This window comes from Chiloscyllium punctatum, chromosome 37 (genome assembly GCF_047496795.1).
Source record: "Chiloscyllium punctatum isolate Juve2018m chromosome 37, sChiPun1.3, whole genome shotgun sequence".
Lineage (NCBI taxonomy): Eukaryota > Metazoa > Chordata > Chondrichthyes > Orectolobiformes > Hemiscylliidae > Chiloscyllium > Chiloscyllium punctatum.
In genome coordinates, this window is record NC_092775.1 from 59,931,391 (window position 1) to 59,953,345 (window position 21,955).

The 21,955-nt window shown below is 43.0% G+C and overlaps 1 protein-coding gene across 1 annotated transcript in view; it reads left to right on the forward strand.

Annotated features, from left to right (window-relative positions):
• LOC140463154 (tumor necrosis factor receptor superfamily member 5-like) overlaps nt 1-21,955 on the forward strand; it is a 31,799-nt gene continuing 9,844 nt past the window's right edge. Inside the window, exons 1-2 of the mRNA XM_072556920.1 lie at nt 1-715; nt 20,458-20,542. Coding sequence (XP_072413021.1) covers nt 668-715; nt 20,458-20,542 — 133 coding nt within the window. The 5' untranslated portion in view covers nt 1-667. The remainder of the gene's footprint in view (nt 716-20,457; nt 20,543-21,955) is intronic.

The following is a 21,955-nucleotide window of genomic DNA, read 5'->3' on the forward strand; positions in this document are numbered from 1 at the left end:
TCTGGCTGGAACTTTCTTTCTGCTGAGCAATTCAAGTGTGAAATGACCAGGAGCTTGGTCAGCTCTCCTTAACGCTTCAGTGTAACAGGAAGGATCCAGTTTAAGAGGAGCCAGACCCAGCACACAATCTGAGATATTAAACAGGGGAGGGGAGAAAAAACACTTGAACCCACTCTGTGCAAGATTTCCATTCCTTTAAACCGTCAGGACAATAACTTGGAAACGACATTATTTTGTTAGAAGGAAATGGACAGGAGGAAATCGGACGCTGTTGGTTTCACGATTGCAAACAATTGAATGATTTGAGATTATCTGAATTTAGCGGCAGAAACTGAAGCAGAGCTGATGTAATGAGATGGGAATAACGGTCTTGTCAGCAGCACCACACAAACCCAAAAGCAAAACAAAGTAACGCAAGGTTTAGGTGAAAGAGACTGCGGTTGGAAAGCCCCTCGGAAAATACCGCCTAAAGGCGGGTGGGGGAAGGAGCCAGGGCTCTGTATAAATCGCTCCTGCGCCTGATCGCTAACGTATTTGCAACAAGCAAAGAAAAAGCCACCATTTCGGGCAGGAACCTACTGTTAACCCAAAAGAAAATCAAACATCCCTTCCAGATCACCTTTTCACACAAAATTGAAACAAAAAAGGAGGAAGTGTTTAGGACAAAATGCTGAGACCAAGTATCCTGGCTTGCTGTGTTTTATGTCTGTTTCAGGTAAGTTTCAATGTGTTTAAAATTACTGCGATGGAGTCAGCTTGCTCCCTGTTGAAAACCTTTTTTTAAAGAAATGGGACTGGAATTTCTTTCTGCATTTGGCGAGTGAGTGCGAGAGAACAAACACTGGGAAATAGACCGCGGGGGGGATTGTTCACTGACTAATGACTTGCAGATGCCGGGGGTGGACAAAGTTAAAAATCAGACAATGCCAGGTTATAGTCCAACAGGTTTATTTGGAAGCACACTTGAATGTTGGGAGTCTGATCAATAGGATAAGTGAGCCTAGGACACAGACACTTGCAAATATAACATCACAGTTACCAATGAAACGTGGCTTAGAGGAGGGCAGGAAGAGCAAGTGGACATTTCTGGTGTACAGGGTTTCAGAGAGGGATTGGCAGCTGAAAAATAGTTGCAGATGGAAGTGGGAGTGCATAGGAGAGACAATCAAATCAGGACGGACGATGTCCGCAATATTGAGCACTTACGGCTGGGAATATACCGTACATCCCCTGTCAGAGGGAGATAGAAAAGCAAACGTGTAATCGAAACAAAAACAGCAGTTGTTGGAAAAACTCAGCAGGTCTGGCAGCATCTGTGCAGAGAAATCAGAGTTAACTTTTCAGATCCTCAGAACTGAAATGTGTCATAGGCTGAATGTTGCCGAGTGCAGAAACGATGAACGTTGGAGGTTTCAGTCAGTTAGCGTTAGTGTGAAAGGTTATCGAGGGCGCAGAATTCTTAAAAGACATTGGCGGATGGTGTTGTTTCCAACACAGCTCAACAATGGGAGGGGGATATTTTCCTCAATTTTGCGAAATGAAGACGGCAGATGGGCAGGAGTACCAGCACTTGCATGGTCATGGTCACAATTTTGTTAGATGTAGACGTAACTGCGGGAGAGGGGCAAAGGTTAACCTAACAAATAATAGGTGGCAATGCAAACACTGTGGATGCGGAGGCTGAGTGAGAACGATTGCTTACGTGATAAACATAGAAGACAAATAACAAATGTTTGACCATTACCAGGCTATGCTACTGAGAGCAAATGAGGATTGCAGAGGCTGGAGCTCAGGAATGTGGGGAGGGGGAGGGGCTGAGAGATAAATCGGAGGGTGGGGGCGGGGGGTGAGGTAGCTGGGAAGGCCATAGGTAGATGAAGGCAGGGGCTGATGGTGATAGATCAGAGGGGAGGGTGGAGAGGATAGGTGGGAAGGGAGATGGACAGGTAGGACAGGTCAAGAGGGTGGTGCTGAGGTTGGAGGGTCGGATCTGGGATAAGGTGGGGAGAAGGGAGATGAGGAAACTGGTGAAATCGATGTTGATGCTGTGTGGCTGGAGGGTCCCAAGGTGGAAGATGAGGTGTTCTTCCTTCAGTCCTCAACTGGCTTGGATTTGGTGGTGGAGAAGGCTCAGGACTTGCGTGTCCCTGGCAGAGTGGGAGGGGGAGTTGAAGTGGTCAGCCACAGGGCGGTGGGGTTGTTTAGTGCGTGTATCCCAGAGCTGTTTCCTCAAACACTCTGCGAGTTGCCATCCTGTCTCCCCAATGTAGAGGAGACCACATCGGGAACAATGGACACAGTAGAGAAATGTTTGGATGCTCAAGAAAATTTCTACTGGATGTGGAAGGATCTTTGGAACTTTGGATGGAAGTGAGGGAGGAGGTGTGAGCACACATTTTACACCTCTTGCAGTGCCAAGGGAAGGTGCCAGCAGTGGAGGGTGGGGGGCGTGGATCTAACAAGGGAGTCACAGAAGGAATAGTCTCTGCGCAATACTGATAGTTGTGGGGAGGGAAATATATCCCAGCGGTAGGGTCTGACTGTAGGTGGCGGAAATGGCAGAGGATAATGTGCTGTATCCGGAGATTGGTGGGTGGAAGTTGAGGACCGGGGTTTCTAGTTTGTTGCGGGTGGAGGGATGGGGTTTGAGGGCAGAGGTGTGGCAAGTGGAGGAGATGTACTAGAGGGTATCATTGATCATGTGGGAGGGGAAATTGAGGTCTTTGAAATAGGAGGCCATTTGGGATGGGCTGGAGTGGAATTGCTCTTCCTGGGAACAGATATGGCGGAGGAGGAGGAAGTATTTTTACAGAGGGTTGGGGTGGGAGGAGGTGTAATCCAGATAGCTGTGGGAGTCAGTGGGTTTAAAGTAAATGTCCTTGTTGAGTCAGTTACCAGAGATGGAGATGGGTCCAGGAAGGGGAGGGAGGTGTCTGAGATGGTCCAGGTGAACTTGAAGTCAGGGTGGAAAGTATTAGTGAAGTTGATGAATTGTTCAACTTCCTCATGGGAGCACGAGGTGATGCCAGTACAGTCATCAATGTAGTAGAGGAAAAGATGGGGGACGGTGCCAGAAACATTGACTCTCCTTCTCCTTGAATGCTGCCTGACTGGCTTTTCAAGCAACACACTTTTCAAACAGGCTACTGAGAGCACCAAGTGAACCTACAGCAGCTGCTTGCTATCCTCACTGGCTAAAGATGAGGTGCCAGAGGACTGCAGGACTAGTCACTTTGTACTGTTGTTTAAAATGGAGAAAGGGATCAGCCAAGTAATTTGGGGACCCTGCAGCCTTCTGGATTCAATATCAAGTTCAATAAATTTAGGGCTTGAACTCTCCCATGTCCTTAGCCCAACCCCCATACACCAGGCCTTGTTGTCACAGGGTCTGGCATTACACTTCCATTGTTAGCCACTAATATCCCCATTGATAATTATTAGATTAGATTAGATTCCCTACAGTGCGGAAACAGGCCCTTCGGCCCAACAAGTCCACACCGACCCTTCGAAGAGCAACTCACCCAGACCCATTCCCTTACATTCACCCCTGACTAATGCACCTAACACTATGGGCAATTTTAGCATGGGCCAATTCACCTGGCCTGCACATCTTTGGACTGTGGGAGGAAACCGGAGCACCCGGAGGAACCCCAGAGGAATCTGTTCCCACTTATGGTTTACTCCTTACCCCTCCCCACTCCCCGTATCTTCTGCAAAAAAATGACATTTTTCTAGCTAACATCAGTTTTGAGGAAGGGTCACTCAACCCAAAACCTTAACTCTGATTTCTCTGCATAGATGCTGCCAGATCTGCTGAGCTTTTCCTCAAATTTGTGTTTTTGTTTCTGATTTGCAGCATCTGCAGTTCTTTCAGTTTTTGACTACAACTCAATTGGTTAACCTTGTTGGTAGACACATTTAATTGGAAAGAAATCTTGAAGCACAGTATAAGTTATCCTCAGAGAAATGTGGATTTATCAAATACAGTTAACATGGATTTGTTAACAAAACATAATATTTGACTACTGTGTTTAGTTGTTTTTTGAGGAGGTGGTTCATTTGAAATACCTACCTAAATATTTGTAAGGCTTTGATGACATCAGAAATGTAAAATCTCAAAGGATCAAGTTTAAGTCACAAGTTGGATCCAAATTGAGCTCAGTGGCTGGAGTGAAGGAGTCAATAGGTGTATTTGTGTCTGGAAAGATGTTTCCAATGAAGATTAGCACAAGGTCCCTTGCTTTACTTGGTGACCAGTAATTTACATTGAATTGCAGGGGACTTTTTTAAAGATGATATAAAAGTTGGCCTAGTATTTGATAATAAAAATGGAAGTTGTTGAGTGCAGGAAGATAGCAAGGGGCTGATCAGATGGATAAAAATGTGTCAAATGTAATTCAGGCCAGAGAGGTGTGGGTACACGTTTGGGGAAAGCTAACAGGACCAAGGATATGCAGCAAATGACAGGATGCCATAGATTGTCAGGTAACAGAGGGGCTTGGATTGCATAGTCACAAGCAGCAGGATAGATCGTTTGGGGCATATATACGGAATATATTATTCATTAATCAGGGCACTGAATATAAAGTCAGGAAGGTTGTACTAGAATTAGACATTAGAGAGAAAACCTGCTAGGCCATAGTGAAAGTATTGGAAACAATTCTGGTTACTGCTTTGCAGGAAGAATATGATTCCACTATGGAGCTATGGGAGCTTTCCTATTCATTTGTAAGATGTGGGTGTCACTAGCTGGGCCAGCATTTATTGTCCATCAGTAATTGTCACTAAGAAAGTGATGGTGAAGCTACCTTCTTGATGCATTGCAGTCCTTGAGGTGTAGGGACATCTCTATGTACCAGCCTTCCCATGTTAAAGACTCCACCCACAGGTTCTTTCCACACACAGTACTTCATGGTAAGCATCTTTTTTACTTTGAAGAACTGACAGAGAGAGAAAGAGGGTGGGGTGGGGGGAAGTGAGGCGAAATCTTTCATCCTCATCAGATGTTTGCTGAAGTCCAGATCTCCAGTGAAGTGCCTACGAGACTACTTTGATTTGTCTCAGTGTCCTGGACTAATGAATGGAGAGTGAAAGCCAGGGTTCCTGTCTCTGATCACTATCTAATGGATCAATTGTTGGGAAGTGCATGTGAGGGTCAAACATGATCTGTTGCTTGGTAGAATGGTTTTGCCTGCAGACACTCTGAGTTTCAAGCACGAGGGATGAACCTGAGGCAAAACGTGTGATAGTTGCTGGGAACAAGAAATTACTGAGTGGGAAGTATCATTTCCTTTGTGTCTGGCCACCTTTTAATTGCAATATTTCACTTGTACCTTTTGAATTTCAAAGGGACCGGAACATTATGAACATAATTCACTGATGACTATTGGTTACTTTTGCCAGTTGTCAGAAAGTAGTGAAATGATTTTGAAAGTCTAACCTGCCTTTAAGCCAACATGGTTTAATGTAGTGAGAGTATACAACTAGAGTATGGTACTAGAGGTGCCAGTTGGAAAGACTGAGGGGAAGTGTGATAGGTACATGAAAAGGAAGTCAGTAGACGTTTCTGTTGATAAGAAGACTTGAGGTAAATCGAGCGGGAGGAAGCTCATGCAGAGCACAAACATTTGTGTAGACTGATTGTGCTGAATGTCCTGCTTCTGCACTGGAAGCATTTTATCACTGCCATCTCAAGGTAGAAAAGCTAAAGTCCAATTTCTCACAACTCCTGGTATTAGGAATCAGCTTTGTGGCTCTCCTTGCAACCTGTGCATTAAGATTTCCACAGTACCTTTGATAATTAGAGATGAACAATATGTAGTTTTCCAGGTGCAATCTGACTTCGGCAATAAAAGATTTGATTGTTAAATCCTCCACTTTATATTTTAATGTTTGCGGTTATATAGTTCAACAAGCTATTTTGATACCTAGTGTCAAATGCACAAAGACTCCCAGGTCTTACAATGGTAATGGTATCTTTGTAAGATCATCCAAATCTGTTGGCAAGAAATTGGCCCAAAAATGTGCTGCGTCCTGTCCCAGCATTAAGGCATTAATTCCTTCAGAGCAGTTCCAGCGGGTGAGACATCAAGTCCATATGCCTGAGACCAGACTGCAGAAATAACTCAGTCTCAGCAGGACACTCTTCAGAGGACAGAGTAACAATGTCCCCACAACATCCCTGAAGAAATTTAATTATTTCTGCCAAATAACTGTAGTCCCTGGCCTGTGACAGATGAAAATGGGGACTCACAACAAGCAGTGAGAGGTGAAGACAAGGTGTTGGTGAGATTGTAGAAACCTCTAAACAATTCAGTTGTCTGACCCTTCAACCATCACCTTCATGGTACATGGCAGAATCTGCAGATTGCACATTGAACTTACCAACCACCTCAAGACCCAACAAAATGGAGAGGAAACCAGTCATCCTCGATCCAAAGAGACTGATTAAAAAGGAGAACAATGGAGAATTCCCTCCCTCACGGCAGCATGGGTCTGTCTACAGCACATGAACTGCGTGGTTCAAGAAGGCAGCTGACCACCACCTTCTGAAGGGCAGTTGGCGATAAGCAATAAATGATGGCCAGGCAACGTCGCTCATTTTTTAATAGGAAAAAAAAGTAACACAATATCGTTGCAGTTTTGTAATTCTCATTTATCAGCTTGAACCATCCAACACTGTCTCTCCACTTCTTACATTTCTGTAAGCTATCGTGCTGCCATACAATGTCAGAAACAAAATTGAGAAACATTTGCATAAAAGTATGATATTTAAACTGGGACTGAATATCTTTTATAAAGCATCTATATCTTACTAAAAAAAAATCTTGCACCTGATCTATTATTCCCCACAGTCTTGGCCCACGTCATCTAAAACTTCATAGAGTCATTACAGGAGTAATTGGCATTATGCTTATGTCATTGAACTGATGAACTAAAACCCCAGGCTAATGTTTGCGGACATGGGTTCAAATCCCATCATTGTTTGTTCTAAAAACTCATTTGGAGACAGGTATCTGTTGTCTGTAAGCACTTAATTAGGCCTACAAGCAACTCTATTCTCACATTAAAGTCTTTGGCTCTTACTGTTCTCTGGAATGCCTGAACGAACCCAATTATGGAAGGGCGACAAATACTTACCAGTGTCACCCAATTCCCAAACAAGAATAAAAAAAGAATTATGGCTCAGAAGAAGGCCATTCAGCTAACCAAATCCATGCTAGGTCTCTGTAAAGCAACACATCTTGTGTGCGAGCATAGGAATTGATCAAGGAATGTTTAAATATGATGTAAGAGCAGAAGTAGACCATTCAGCCCATTAGTTGAGAGTGGAGTGCTGGAAACGCACAGCAGGTCAGGCAGCATCCGAGCAGCCAGAGAATCGACGTTTCGGGCAAGCACTCTTCATTTAGCCCATTGAGTTCTCTCTACAATTCAATGAGATCGTGCCTCATTTCATAATCCGTAACTCCAGTTACCTGACATTTTCCTCTAACTCTTGTTTCTCCGACTGATTAAACATATGTTTATCACAGCCGTGAATATTCTTAATGAACCAGCCTGTATGGTAAAGAATTCCACAAGTTCACTACATCAGAGAGGAGAGATCTCTCCTCAACTCTTTCCTAGTTAGGCAACCGCTTATGCTGAGATTATGCCATCTGCACCCAGAGTTTCCTACAGGGGGAGACAAACTTTCCATAATCTACCTTCACTAGTCCCGTAGGCATCTTATATTTTTCAATAAGGTCACATTTTATTCTTCTAAACTTCAATGAGTTTGCATTTGTTGGCACTGCTTACAATACAGTGAACATGTTGGTTGTGGGACTGTTCTTGGAATGTAACTGACTGTGGCTGTGGACAGAACTCCTGTCTGCTGAATGATATTTGCTAGAGAGAAGGCAGGGTATGTGATATATACAGAGTCCATTCCAAAGGACATATCTTAAAAACAAAACTGGTAATGTTTCTTTTTAGGGATACACATCAAGAAAGGTAAGAATACTGTCACCTCCACAAGTGGAATGTTCATTTGTATACCTACAGAAAATAGGTCCAAGTGTAGACCATGTCAGTCTAAAATCTTGCAATGCCCTACTGCAATGGAGAAAAATGGACTCCTTCTGCGCAATAATCCTATTGCCATTTTAATTGTTGATCTGAATTAAAAGGGAGGTGCTAAACCATTTTAGGAATTTCTAAGCCACCACTTGCAATAAATCCAGTCTTTGCTTCAAACAAATACTATATATCCATTTGCAGTCTTTCAGAAAGTCTTGAATTCATACCACACCTTTCATGACCACAGAACAACACAAAGCACTTCGCAGCCACATTTTGAAGTGTTGTCACTATGACAATAAGGAAAAGTGACACAACCACCTCCCTCAAATAGAAAGGCGATGATGTCCAGCTAATCTGTTTCTATAATGTTGATTGAGGGATCAATATTAGCCAGGACTTTGGGAATTCCAGTGCTGTACTTCAAAATAGCATCCAGGCTCAGGGCTCTGAAATTTCTCACCTCAACCCCTCTATACTTAGTTTTTTCCTTTTAGTCAACCCAGGGATATTATTACGCAGCTCAGGAGCAGGTGGGACTTGAACCCAGGCCTCCCAGTCCACGGGGAGGGATACCACCAGTGCCTCACCTCTTTCCTCCATGCACCTGACAGGGTGTGAGATTATCCAAAATACTGCACCTTCAATAATGCCCCACCACCCCACTCTCAGCACCACACTAGAGTCTCAGGCTTGGGTTCTGTGCTTACACATTCAGCATGAAACTTGAAACCACATCGTTCTGACTCAGAGGCCAGAATGCTAGCAACTGAGGCATGACTGATGAAGGGCTTCTGCCTGAAACATCGACTGTCCTGCTCCTCGGATGCTGCCTGAACAGCTGTGCTTTTCCAGCACCACTCTAATCTAGACCATGACTGATACCCAAGTATCTGGTGGCAGATGATCTATCCTCCAGAAAGGGATTTACCATGTGACTGCACTTCACAATTCACCCAAATTACTTGCTGACCACATTCCTTTGATATTTATAAATTGGAAATCACCCAGACACTCACATCACTTTCACTGAACAGGTCTGAAATACATTCTTGCAGCTTGACTTACTTCTCTATTTAAGCATTCACACCATCTCCTCAGTCTACCCCTTCCCCCTATGCTGGTAAGTATGGCCTCAACTAGTGAGCACATATAGAATAGAATTCCTACAGTGTGGTAACAGGGCCCTTGGCCCAACAAGTCCACACCGACCCTCCGAAAAGTAACCCACCCAATCCATTCCCCTACCCTTTTACCCTATATTTACCCCAGACCAATGCACCTAAACTACACATCCCTGAACACTATGGGCAATTTTCCATGGCCAATTCACCTAACTTGCACATCTTTGGATTGTGGGAGGAAACTGGAGCACCCAGAGTCCCCACACCTGCTCCTGGTCGATCAATGCTTGTTTTTACATCTCTCCATGGGTCTACTTTCCCCAGCTCCTCCAGCCTTATAACTGCCTGAGATGTCAAGACGGCATTTTGAGTACCCTCTATTTTAATCTCTCCACTGCTGACGAACATCAGCATCCAGGCTCAGGGCTCTGAAATTTCTCACCTCAACCCCTCTATACTTAGTTTTTTCCTTTTAGTCAACCCGTTCAGGGATATTATTACGCACCTCAGGAGCAGGTGGGACTTGAACCCAGGCCTCCCAGTCCACGGGGAGGGATACCACTAGTGCCCCACCTCTTTCCTCCTGCAATCCACTCTATAAACCCACCTCTCTGGAAAAGCTATGACCATCTGCCATGTCTTCCTTGGCTCACCGTCTTTTTTTTTCTTGTCTGATTTTGCTCCTGTGAAGCACCTTAGGACATTTCATTACATCAAAGGTGCCATATAAATGCAAGTTGTCCTTCCACTTTTTAAAAAAGTGCTCAAGTAAAAGTATCTCTTTAGTTCATCATTTAATTTTATAATACTTGTCCAATTAATATAAGGAAGCAACAAAGTCATTTCAAAGCAGTACATTTTTACAAATGCTTCATCTGATACAACCTGAAGAATTCTGTTAAACCCAAAGAAGTCTGTTAAACTCCACCTTTGTGGGTGAGGCACAGTGGTTTACTTTCAAAAGTCCCTTTGTCAGAGACAAACAAAATATCTTTCTTCCAGCAGAATGGCAGAGTTACAGCAGATAATACTGCAGCTGCAGCTCTGAAGGGAATTACCTAAAAGGCCCATTACACAGCCTGCTGTGCTTCAGCTTGGTTGAACTGATGCTTGTCCAGATTTCAGTGTGCAGTAAAATATTTCATGAAGGAAGAAGACATAGCTTTGGGTGGCACGGTGGCACACTGGTTAGCACTGCTGCCTCACAGCGCCAGAGACCCGGGTTCAATTCCCGCCTCAGGCACATTCTCCCCGTGTCTGCGTGGGTTTCCTCTGGGTGCTCCGGTTTCCACCCACAGTCCAAAGATGTGCAGGTCAGGTGAATTGGCCATGCTAAATTACCCGTAGTGTTAAGTGAAGGGGTAAATGTAGGGGAATGGGTCTGGGTGGGTTGTGCTTCGGCGGGTCAGTGTGGACTTGTTGGGCCGAAGGGCTTGTTTCCACACTTAAGTAATCTAATCTAAAATCTAAAAACGTTTCTAATCTCCAATCTTGCCAAAATGCTTAAAAGCCAGCTTAAAAGCCAGCCACCTTCAAGCAAATGTGAAAGTTTAACCACATTTGATTATGAGCATCGCAGGTTGAGCTCTGATGAAGAGTCACCTAGACTCAAAACATTGGCTTGCTCTCTCTCCAGGGATGCTGCTTCATCCGATGTGACCTCGAGCATTTGTTATTTTCAGTGCAGATTCCAGCACTTGCAGTAATTTGCTCCTATTACCAATTATGTGGCAACTATGGCAGTCTCTTACTCTCGTCTTTGAGTAAGAAGGTCATGGGTTTAACCCTGACATGATCCAGGCTGACAGCTCAACGTAGTTCTGAGAGAGTGCAACATTGTCAGAGGCAGTATTGTTGAAATGACCTGTTAAAACATGTCTGCTCTCTTGGGTGACATAAAGTGATAAGGATTTTCCCCAGTTTATTCATCCCTTAGTATTTAGGCACTGAGGTCTAAAATGGTTTGGCACCTCCGTTTTAATTGTTGATCTGAATTAAAAGGGCAATAGAATTATTGCACAGAAGGAGTCCATTTTTCTCCATTGCAGTAGGACAGTGCAAGTTTTTAGACTGACATGGTCTACTCTTAAACCTATTTTCTGGCCCATTTCTTATCTAAATGGCAGCAAAGTTCTTGAACAAAATAACTTGTTACTGACCCTTTTGAGCAGTTCTCTGATTTTTGGGTACCTTTACTGAGATTGTTTACCATTGTAATTTGCAATATCAACATTTGCCCTTCAATCCTGCTATGTGATTGTAGGCTCTATCTCTGAGAGTTCAGCAGTTCAAACAGAATGGCCACCAGCAGCTATTCAGAGCCTCCAGTGTCAGACTGTAGAAGTGGCTGAGCCAGTGTCACTCAAGTCCCAGGAGCAAAGTTTTTAAAAAGCCTGTGACCATCAGTTGGTGCAGTGGAGAGAATTTCTTCAGTACTTCTCTCAACTCAGAATGGAAAGTTACCGTTTTGAATATAAAACATATGTTCATAATCTGGCCATAGAAACTCACACAAGTAATTTACTGGTATCCTGTTATATGATCAGTTTCAGAGAAACTTTGGCAGGTACATACTGTCGACAGTTCACACCGCTGCAATGATACATAATGATGGAGAGGGTGATGGATAGATTGCAGGTCATAATCTGTCAAGACCTTTCATCATTTTGAAAAATCCTTGGGACATTAGAATCTCTGGCAGTGGGATTTTTTTTTGAGCCATTCCCATAACCCTATTCTTTCATTTCCAACAACAAACCAATGAATTTTCACTTCCCCTTTTCATGACTGGAATGTACCTCCTATAACAAGATGCCAAGTTCTACAGATGTATTACAACTGAAATTATTTTTCTAATACCAGAAAAGATCTATGAGTCCACACTCTCTTCGTTCTCTGTTCCTTGAAGAATCTTATAATTAGAATGCACAGCCTTTCATTGTGCTTTTTCTTCAAGCAGACCACAAAACAAGTTTTTATACTGAGCTGTCTCTGCTACCTCCTCGGTCTCTCCTTGAAACGCTTTACAACCTTTTGCAACGTTCTGCATTCTCCCTTGCTGATCAATGATCGACAAACTTCCACTTTGTGACTAACAGTAAATAAGTGGTAAACTAAAGATGTTCTATCATGGATCCTACCATTTACACCAAAGAAAACAATTCCTTATGTGACGACCCTTAGCCATTTCACTCCCAAATTTGATTTCTTTCTGTTAGTTGGAGACAAAAATACACAATAATTGGCCTCAGTACCTTTAGAGCAGGGACGAGGTCAGTTTGCCTCTGATTGCTAACCTGCAACCATGTCTTGTGCCTTGCATGCATGTGTTAGAATTGGGTGAGGATAGGATTGGGTTGAGCTTTGAATGCTCTGATTTGAACAAATTTAGTAGGTAGGCAAATACTTGGCAGATGAAGTATAATGTGCTTAAATGTGAGTTTATCTACTTTAACAGCAAATAACATTATTATCTGAATGGAAATTGCTTGAGAAAGGGGAAGGTGCAATGAGACCTGGGTGTTTACCTTTGTCCTTATACACCAGTTGCTCAAAGTAATCATGCAGGTGCAGCAGGCAGTGATGAAGGTAGATAGTATGTTGGTCTTCATCGAGAGAGGATTTGCGTACAGAGGCAGGGACATCTTGCTGCAATTGTACAGGACCATGGTGAGACCACATCTGGAATACTGTGTGCAGTTTTGGTCTCCATATCTGAGGAAGGATGTTCTGGCTGTGGAGGAAGTGCAATAAAAGTTCACCAGAAGGATCCCTACAATGGCAGGACTGATGAATGAAAAGAGACTGGATCATTTAGGACTTTATTAACTGGCGTTTAGAAGAATGAAGGGCGGATCTCATAGAAACCTATAACGTTCTAACAGGACCAGTCAGATGTTATGTTCCTAATGACCAGGGAGACCAAAACCAGGGATTAGTCTAAGGATATAGGATAGACCATTTATGCCTGAGATGAGGGTCAAGGAAAATAACAGCACAGGACACAATTCCTCCGTTACTTTGCATAGACTGACTGTTAGGGCTATATTAAGGCTGTATGATTGTAAGAATAACAGAACAAAATTTGATGGGTGTGTTCTGATGGTTTACTCACAGAGGTTGCAGGGCTGGGGGTGAGAACCAGATGTCAGTTAATTGTAAAACCACAGGAAGACAGGGGAGTTTTCACAAGAAAACCCCATAGCCAACAAGATACAGTACAAAATAAAGGCACAGTCACATCACCCTCTGCTTCATTGTAACAATGTTTTCTGCTTTGTTTTTGTTTACAAACCAAAGCTCTTGTGTTTAGGATAAAAGAGATGAGGGAGTTTGCATCTGAGGGAAGTAGGTTGACAGTTTACAAATTGTTGTCGGTCAGCACATCTGAAGAAACCTGGTCGAATATTTTTCCAGGTTGACAGCAGCAGAAATAAAAATCTCCAATTGAACAGTATAGAGGGCATTCATGTTTCTGCCACATTAGAATGTTGTTATTATCTCGTCAGCAGTAGATCAAAGGGTGCAGTGTACTTTAAGATCTCAGTGGCCAGAGCAGAGACCAGGTGCACAGGGGGAGAAGGAGAGAGAACTTCTACAGTGTAATTTAGCAGCAACCTTGTAGAGGCCTTGGACTTCACCATATATTGTCCATTAGATGGGCCAGAATCAGTGAATTGTGACAGTGCAGAAGGAAGCTATGTCTACACCAGTTCAATTACCCTGATCTCAATCTCCTGCCTTTTCTTCATACTCCTGCACACCATTTCCATCCAAATCATCATCTAATGCCCCCTTGAATATCTCAATTTAATCTACCTCCACCACATTCCCAGGCAGTGTATTCCATACCTTAACTACTCGCTGTGTGAAAAGGTTCATTCTTACGTCACCCTTGCCCTGTTTGCATCTCACTTTAAATCTATGCTTTCTCATTCTAGTTCCAGTTTACCAGTGGGAACAGTTTCTCCCTATTTACTCTATCCAGCCTGCTTATGATTTTGAAAACCTTTATCAAATCTCCTCTCAGTCTTCTTCTTTCCAAGGAGAACAGTCCCAACTTCTTCAATTTATCCTTATAACTGAAATTTTTCATTCCTGGAACCATTCTTATAAATCATTTCTGCACTGTCTCCGATATATTCACATCTTTCCTACATTGTTATACTAAGACTATACACATTACTCCAGCTGAGGTCTAAGCATTTTGTATAAATTCAACATCACCGCCTTGCTCCTGTATTCTATTATCTATCACTGCATACTTTATTAATTGCTTTGTCCACCTTTTCTGCCACTTTCAATGATCTGTGCACATCTATACCCAGGTCCCACTTTTAGAGAGAGAACCAGAATGGTTTGAGCTTAACGTCACCTCACTCTAAATGAGGTTCCCCTCCATCTGCTGGCTGCAGGGATCTGATGTGAATAAGTTAGAATAGTCTTGATGAAGCCTCCAGTAAGAGCAAAACAGCATGGTACAGAAATTTCATTCAAAGCATTCAGAGGCAGGAAATGGAAATATTACATTTGGGGATGTGGTGGATGCTGGGACAAGGACTTGAGGGTGTTATTAAGCAGAATGGAAGGAGCTTGACTCTGTTAGACCTGAAGTTGGGACTGGGTGGCTGAGCTAGTTCTATTCCTCTGTACAAACATCCCTTGCCTCAAGGAATATGGATGTTAAAACTGAATTGTCCTGTGTTTGAACTGGAATGTTATGGTTCTCCTTTTCTCTGCTAATCTACCCAGCCAATGGTTTAATTTTCCACCGTGTTGTAGGGGGTGAAAAATACTTTACCAGGAATTCAGAAGTGCAGTCTTGGTCTTGAGCATTTCCTCATCAGTTCACCCAGACATTTGTTATCAAGTTATGTAAACCTGGCTCAGAGATTTAAGAATTTAAGTTCCCTTTATCACTCGTTTACATTTCTTATTTAAGTAGCCACTAAGAGGTATATTGCATTTATTGAGGAGATCTTAAACCTCAAGGTCCTGATTCAGGTTAAGCCTCCCCCAGCACTATTGGAAGGAGAGCATTGTGCTCTCACAATCCGCCTGACATCACCAAAAAAACGTCAATCAACTAGTTGTTACAATACTGTTTTGTGGGATGTTACTCTGTACAAAATCTAAATTCATTCTTTGCATCCTTACCTCTGAAGGTCGCTCCCACATTTGAACTTGTCCCACTTCAAAACTTGAATATACTCTGAGCGAGTGTGTGTGTTTTAGTGGGGATTTCAAGCTGAGGGGCTGGTCAACACCATCAGGCACTGTTCAGATTAGAGCAGATGAGTCCTCCTGATGTCCTAAACAATACTGAATCTTCAATTGACATCAGGTTCACTCAGATACCTGTATCAGGTTACGTAAATTTATGTCAGAGGTAAATGAGTTAAGTAGCGTTTATCATAAATACTCAGTGCATTAAAACAAAATTCTCTTTTTTTTGCTAATCACCTGATCTGACTTTTGACTGGCCTGCATGTGGCAACAATTTCTCCCTATTTACTCTTTGGGAACACTCTCATCAATGTGAAAGCAGGGGTGAAAATACTCACAAGCTACAGAATTACAGAATCATTGTTGTGTTATGTTGCAAAAGCAAGTTTTATCATTTTAATCCTGACTACAATAACTGAAGACAAACCAAGCCCCCTTTAAGAAAATCATTATCACATAAAGAGCAGAATTCTGTGAGAATTTTTTTTCTTGACAAAAAGATTGTCTGATTTGAAAGTGCTTGGATCTATAACATTACCGTGGCACACACAGTAGACATTCTGACAGGACAGATGTTATTTATTTGTCAGCTGTAGGAATTTTTCTGTTTTCCCAGTCCAATTTTCTTGAGAAAGTGAGTTGTTGGCTGGCAAATTATTAAAAGACTTCCAGCAATGTATCAGCAGAACCATCTGTACAGTTTAGTGCCAAATGGTTTGAAGTTCGGGTTGATTTCTGTGATAGACAGAAAAACAAAGAACACCAGATGCTGGAAATCAGATTTCTGTGCTGTTGGCTCCTTGACATAGACTGAAGTTTAGGAAATACTTTTCTTCTTGCAAATGAACATACCAGTCCTTGGATTGGATTAGGTTAGATGAGATTACTAACAGTGTGGAAACAGCCCTTCAGCCCAACTAGTCCACACCAATCCTCCGAAGAGCAACCCACCCAGACCCATTCCCTACATTTACCCCTTCACCTAACACTATGGGTAATTTAGCATGGCCAATTCACCTAACCTGCACATCTTTAGACTGAGGGAGGAAACCGGAGCATTCGGAGGAAACCCACACAGAACACGGGGAGAATGTGCAAACTCCACACAGACGGTTGCCTGAGGCGGGATTTGAACCCGGGTCTCTGGCGCTGTGAGACAGCAGTGCTAACCACTGTGTCACCCTTTTTTTTTCAAAAGGACACAGTGACCCTTCAACATTTTTTTGATTGGAGAATGTACTATGTTTGTACCTAATAAGTTCTGTTGAATGCTGTCAAATGCCTAGCAGTTGAAGGAAACAAGGTAAATGGATATTTGGGTTTTAACTAGTTAACTATACTAAGGGAGAAAGAAGAGCCAGGCAGTACAAGGGGGAATTGTTTAGAGATTGGAGGTCAAAGCTTTGTGGCAATCAATAAACAGACTCCACCAAAGTATTCTTGTCTTGAAAATACACTTGGAAATTCTGTAACATAAAATATTGTTGTTAGCCCTAATTCAGCCATATGAAACAAATTGCTCATTATGGCACATCAGAGACATAGAGTCCTAGAAATGTACAGCACAGAAACAAACCCTTCAGTCCAACTCGTCCATGCTGACCAGATATCCTAACCAACTCTAGTCCCATTTGCCGGAGTGACTTTGCTATATTCTGTATTCAGTCAAGTACAGTTGTGGAGCTGACAGATTCTCACTTTGACCTATATGTTAAAGACAGTGAAAATTACTCTTAACGTTAAGGCTCAAATACAAAAAGCATACTTCCATTCCTCCAGTTATAACCCACTTGAGAGGTGTCTCCCTGGAACACAGTGCAGCATCACTATTCATTGTATAAAGTAGAGCAATATTTTTGCAGTAGATTACACCTTCTACAGAATACAATGGCTGCAGTGTTTTCAGTAGGAGGTAATCCTGAGAAAAATGTTGACTAACAGCAAAAATCATAACAGATACATTTGAGCAGTGGATGATCAGAATGGGTTTATTTTAAAGCTTCTCTGATAAAATGACCACACATAAAGAGCAGAATTCTGTGAGAAACCCCTTTTTAATCACTATTTGAAATACTTAGGAAGCTGCTCACAGTTTACTTTTTCTATAATATTACAAAAGCTTGTGTTTGCTCTTACTTTCGTCCCTCTTTTCCTGCTGGTGTCAGCATCGACTGCCACTGGAAGGTTTCAGGGCTCCAGCAGCCATCAGATGGTGGTTGTGGTTCACAGTTAGCACTCTCCTCAGGGTCGGAAGATTGTGCATTCGTTGTCTCAGACCAAAAACTTTCGTGTAAGATCCAGGCTGTGTCATACCATAAAGTGGTCACATGGTATGAAGAAAATAATGCTAAGCATTTTGATGAGTGTCAATGTGTTTCACTATCAGGAGCCCAAACCAAATGAAAAAGACTATTTTCTTGTTCTCCCTTATTTAATTGTGGCTCTTGCTGAAGTCACCTCATTCTGTACTGGCAGGTGTTAAAGCCATTTTTGGCCAATGTTCTCTTGGCAGAATGCACTTGGAATGGGCATTGGTTACCAATAATCACCTAAGGGAAACATATTTTCTTATTGCTGGAAACCTAGAAGGCAAATTCCCAAATAACTGAAAAGGAAAGGTTTGCAGGACATTGAGGAAAGAACAGGGAAGTTTGACTTTGGGATGCATTCATCATGGAATCATAGAATTTCTATAGTGCAGAAGTCATATGATTCCAGAATTTTAACCAGTCATTGACTGTTGAACCTGGAAGTATATCACCATTCCTTCAGTGTTGCTGAGTCAAAATCGTGGAGTTCTCTCCCTAACAACAGCATTGTGGGTCTATTACAGTTATAGGCTGCAGCGGTTCGAGAAGGCAGGTCACCACCATCTTCTCAAGGCAGCTAGGGATGAGGAATAAATACTGGTGAAGTCAGTGATGCCCAAGCGCCCGTGAATGAATTAAAAAAAAGACTGTGGTCAGGTGCTAACAATAATAGATCTGAGCCCTATGGACTGGATATTCCTTTGTAAATGGTCTGGTCTTGCTGGTTTTCGTGAGGGGTTACAGTTGATTTCCACGCAATGTGGCCACAGAGGGCTAAACCAGTCAAGGGTTCTGTCTGCCTGCTATCCAATGAGAACCTGATGGAAAGTGCATGTGTATAAACATTTTTGGGGCCAGGTTTTTGGATAAACTCTGGCCCATACCCATTTGAAAACTCAATGTGCTTTTGCATCCAAACCACAATCACTTGAGCAAAATACAGAAGGACTGTAAATCAAGTAAGATTATTCCCTAGGAAGAGTCCAGACATTGAGGAGAGAAAGGAGAATGTTAGTGAGAAAGTGACCATGGGAATAACCCAACTCTCAGGCTTAGAGTCGAGAGTGTGGTGCTGGAAAAGCATCATGACGAAGGGCTTATGCCCAAAACATCGATTCTCTTGCTCCTTGGAATGCTGCCTGACCTGCTGTGCTTTTCCAGCATCACACTTCAACTCTGATCTGACTCTCAGGTTTAGTTTGATGTGAAATCACCTGGGTGGCACAAACATCAGGGGATGTGAGGACAGGTTCAGAGTCAGGGAACTGGAAAAGGGCCAGAACAGATCAGCTGACCATTAGGCTTATTCCATCAAGATGTATCTTATGGTCGAATGGAGATAAAACATGAGCCCCTCCTTCCCTTCTCACACAAACCCCAGGTCGGGGTGAAAAAGAAACAGAAAACAGACAACTTGGGGCCAACTTAAGGAAATGGGAAGGTCAGGGAAATTCCACTCTCATTTCTGAAGGCAATCAAGCAAAGACCCGAAAGTTGTGGTGACTGATCTCTGTAGCCTAAATTAACCTAACTAGCAGTTGTGATTTCAAGTGTCAGCTCTGAAACGTATTTGGGATTTTTCAGTTACAAGGAAATCATTGTTTCCCTGTCAGTTGTCTGAAGTTTGGAAACTTTTTGGATTTCTGGAGTTAGATGTTTTCTCACGAATGTGATTCCTGTTTTTTTCTGAAACTTGCCTTGACAGGGAAAACCCAATGATTCATGGTGATGTGGTCAGTCTTTAGAAAACATGCTGTACTTCTTGTAGTTTTCAAGAAAAGGATCCAGCTCTATTTTTGGTTGTTGTGACCCGCGTTGTTTTGAGCTTAGCTTGCTGATTTCAATTAATTTCACTATTGTTGGCCTTGGGGGTGTTGACCTAAGCAGGGGTTTGGGGCGGGGGGGGGGGGGGGGGGTATGGAATGGGCGGGGTCTTTCTGTTACACCTGCTGGAAGGTGACCCTGTGACAAGCCAGACCCACATTCAACTGTGTTGCCACCTTGACCAGGAGATCTCCATTAACAACCAGGTCTCACTAGGGAGAGGGAAGGGAGGGAAGTTTGTGTGAATTAAGAAGAATGGTTACAGGCAAAAGTACGGATTATCAGGGCAGGAGGAGGAGAAGCTGCAGTTGGGAATGTTCTGGAAAGAACGGGAACATGATAGCCTGCAAAGATTTCATTCCAACTCATGTCAATCGTAGTTGGCACCTTTAGAGTCAGAGTGTTGTGCAGCATGGAAACAACTTGCCCATGCTGACCAGACGTTCTAGATATATCTAATCCATTTGCCAGCATTTGGCCCAGATCCCTCTAAACTCTTTCTACTCATGTCCCCGTCTGGTTTCGTTTAAAATATTGTAATTGTACCAACCTCCACCACCTCCTCTAAAACATCACGCATTGTAATTAGATACAATTTGGCACCAAGCCAATGAAAGAGTCATTAGGATAGAGTTTCTAGGGGAATTTTAAAGCAGGAGAGAGAGGTTGAGAAATGTTTTGGGAGATTAGAGAGACATGTAGTTTCCATTCCCATAAATTGTACCCAGGCGATCTGCTGAATTCATGAGTGTGTCTTTTTTTTCCTGCCAATTTAAGATATTTCAGAATTGAAATGTGGCAAGGCATTGAGTTTGCCCATGGGAAAATGGTTTCTGAGTGTTTGACTGACCAGTGGATTGGAAGGAAATGCAGGTGCTGGTTTTCATTCTGTGACTGTGCTTCTTTCTCAGGGTTGTCAGCTCGTGTCAGGCAACATCTGCAACACCAGGTCCCAGTATTGGAAGTTGGACAAGTGTTGCTCAAAGTGTCCACCTGGTGAGTAACTACATTATAACAGCAATGATCTCAGCTATCGCAATGTGAAAACACATGGAGGCCATTAGTCCCTCGAACATAACCCGTCATTCAATTAGATCATAGCTTAGCCGCTCTGCACCTAAACTTCATCTACATGCTCTGGTTCCATCGTCCTTTCCAGCCTTGCCTATCAAAGTTCTATCTGTTGAAATTTTCAATGGATTCCCCGCCTCAACACTCTTATGTGCAGGTGAATTCCAGATAGCCATTAAGCTTTGGGTAAAAGTGTACCTCCTGATATCAGTCCTAAATGGCCTTGTTTCAATCTTGGGGTTTGCCCCCATGTTCTGGACTTCCCTCCAACATTGTTCCTTTCCATTTACTCTATCAAATAGTTCAATAATCTCAAACATTAATATTAGCTCATCCCTTTCTCTTCGATATTCAAAGGAGAAAGAAGTATAAGATTCATCTGTACAACTTGTACTCAGAGTTTCTGCTGTTTAGTCCTGGTTTCATGGTGTTGACTCAGCACTGCTCCCTCTCCAGCATATCCTGCCTGAATACATTTTCCAATTGTGGGATGGGAGGAATGGCATTCTGGAAGAGTCCAAATCAGAACAGTGGCTGCGATTTTGACTGACTTTTCACATCTAGCCCATGTTGAAGAGACACAACTCTTCAGTGGTTAGCACTGCTGCCTCACAGCGCCTGAGACCCGGGTTCAATTCCCGCCTCAGGCGACTGACTGTGTGGAGTTTGCACGTTCTCCCCGTGTCTGCGTGGGTTTCCTCCGGGTGCTCCGGTTTCCTCCCACAGTCCAAAGATGTGCAGGTCAGGTGAATTGGCCATGCTAAAATTGCCCGTAGTGTTAGGTGAAGGGGTAGATGTAGGGGTATGGGTGGGTTACGCTTCGGCGGGGTGGTGTGGACGTGTTGGGCCGAAGGGCCTGTTTCCACACTGTAAGTAATCTAATCTAATCTAATCTAATCTTTTATCTGTTGGCCTATGAGAGTCTGAGCAAAAATATAATACACTCAGGAGCACAGAATACTGCACCAGTAACCTGGACCCCAGGACATTTCAGTCACTCCACCTGGGCAGTAGACTGATTAGGAGAGGCTGCAAATGGTTTGCTGGGTGGCAAATGAATAAGGGGCATTGTGCTGAGGTTGGGGAAGTGTAGAGGAAGCTTTAGTCAATACTTATCTGAAGTAGGCATTTCTCAATAATCTTCTGGATGCCTTAATCATCTCTCATTTTATTCCAAGCAGTGACAAGTCTCAATGTGGTGAATGTGTGCCACTGTTGACTCATCAGTGACAACGTTGTCACCTCTGAGTCAGAAGATTGTGGGTTCAAGGCCAACTGCAGAAAGTCAAGAATAAAATCTGGGCTGACACTCACTGCAGTACTGAGGGAGTCCTGCAT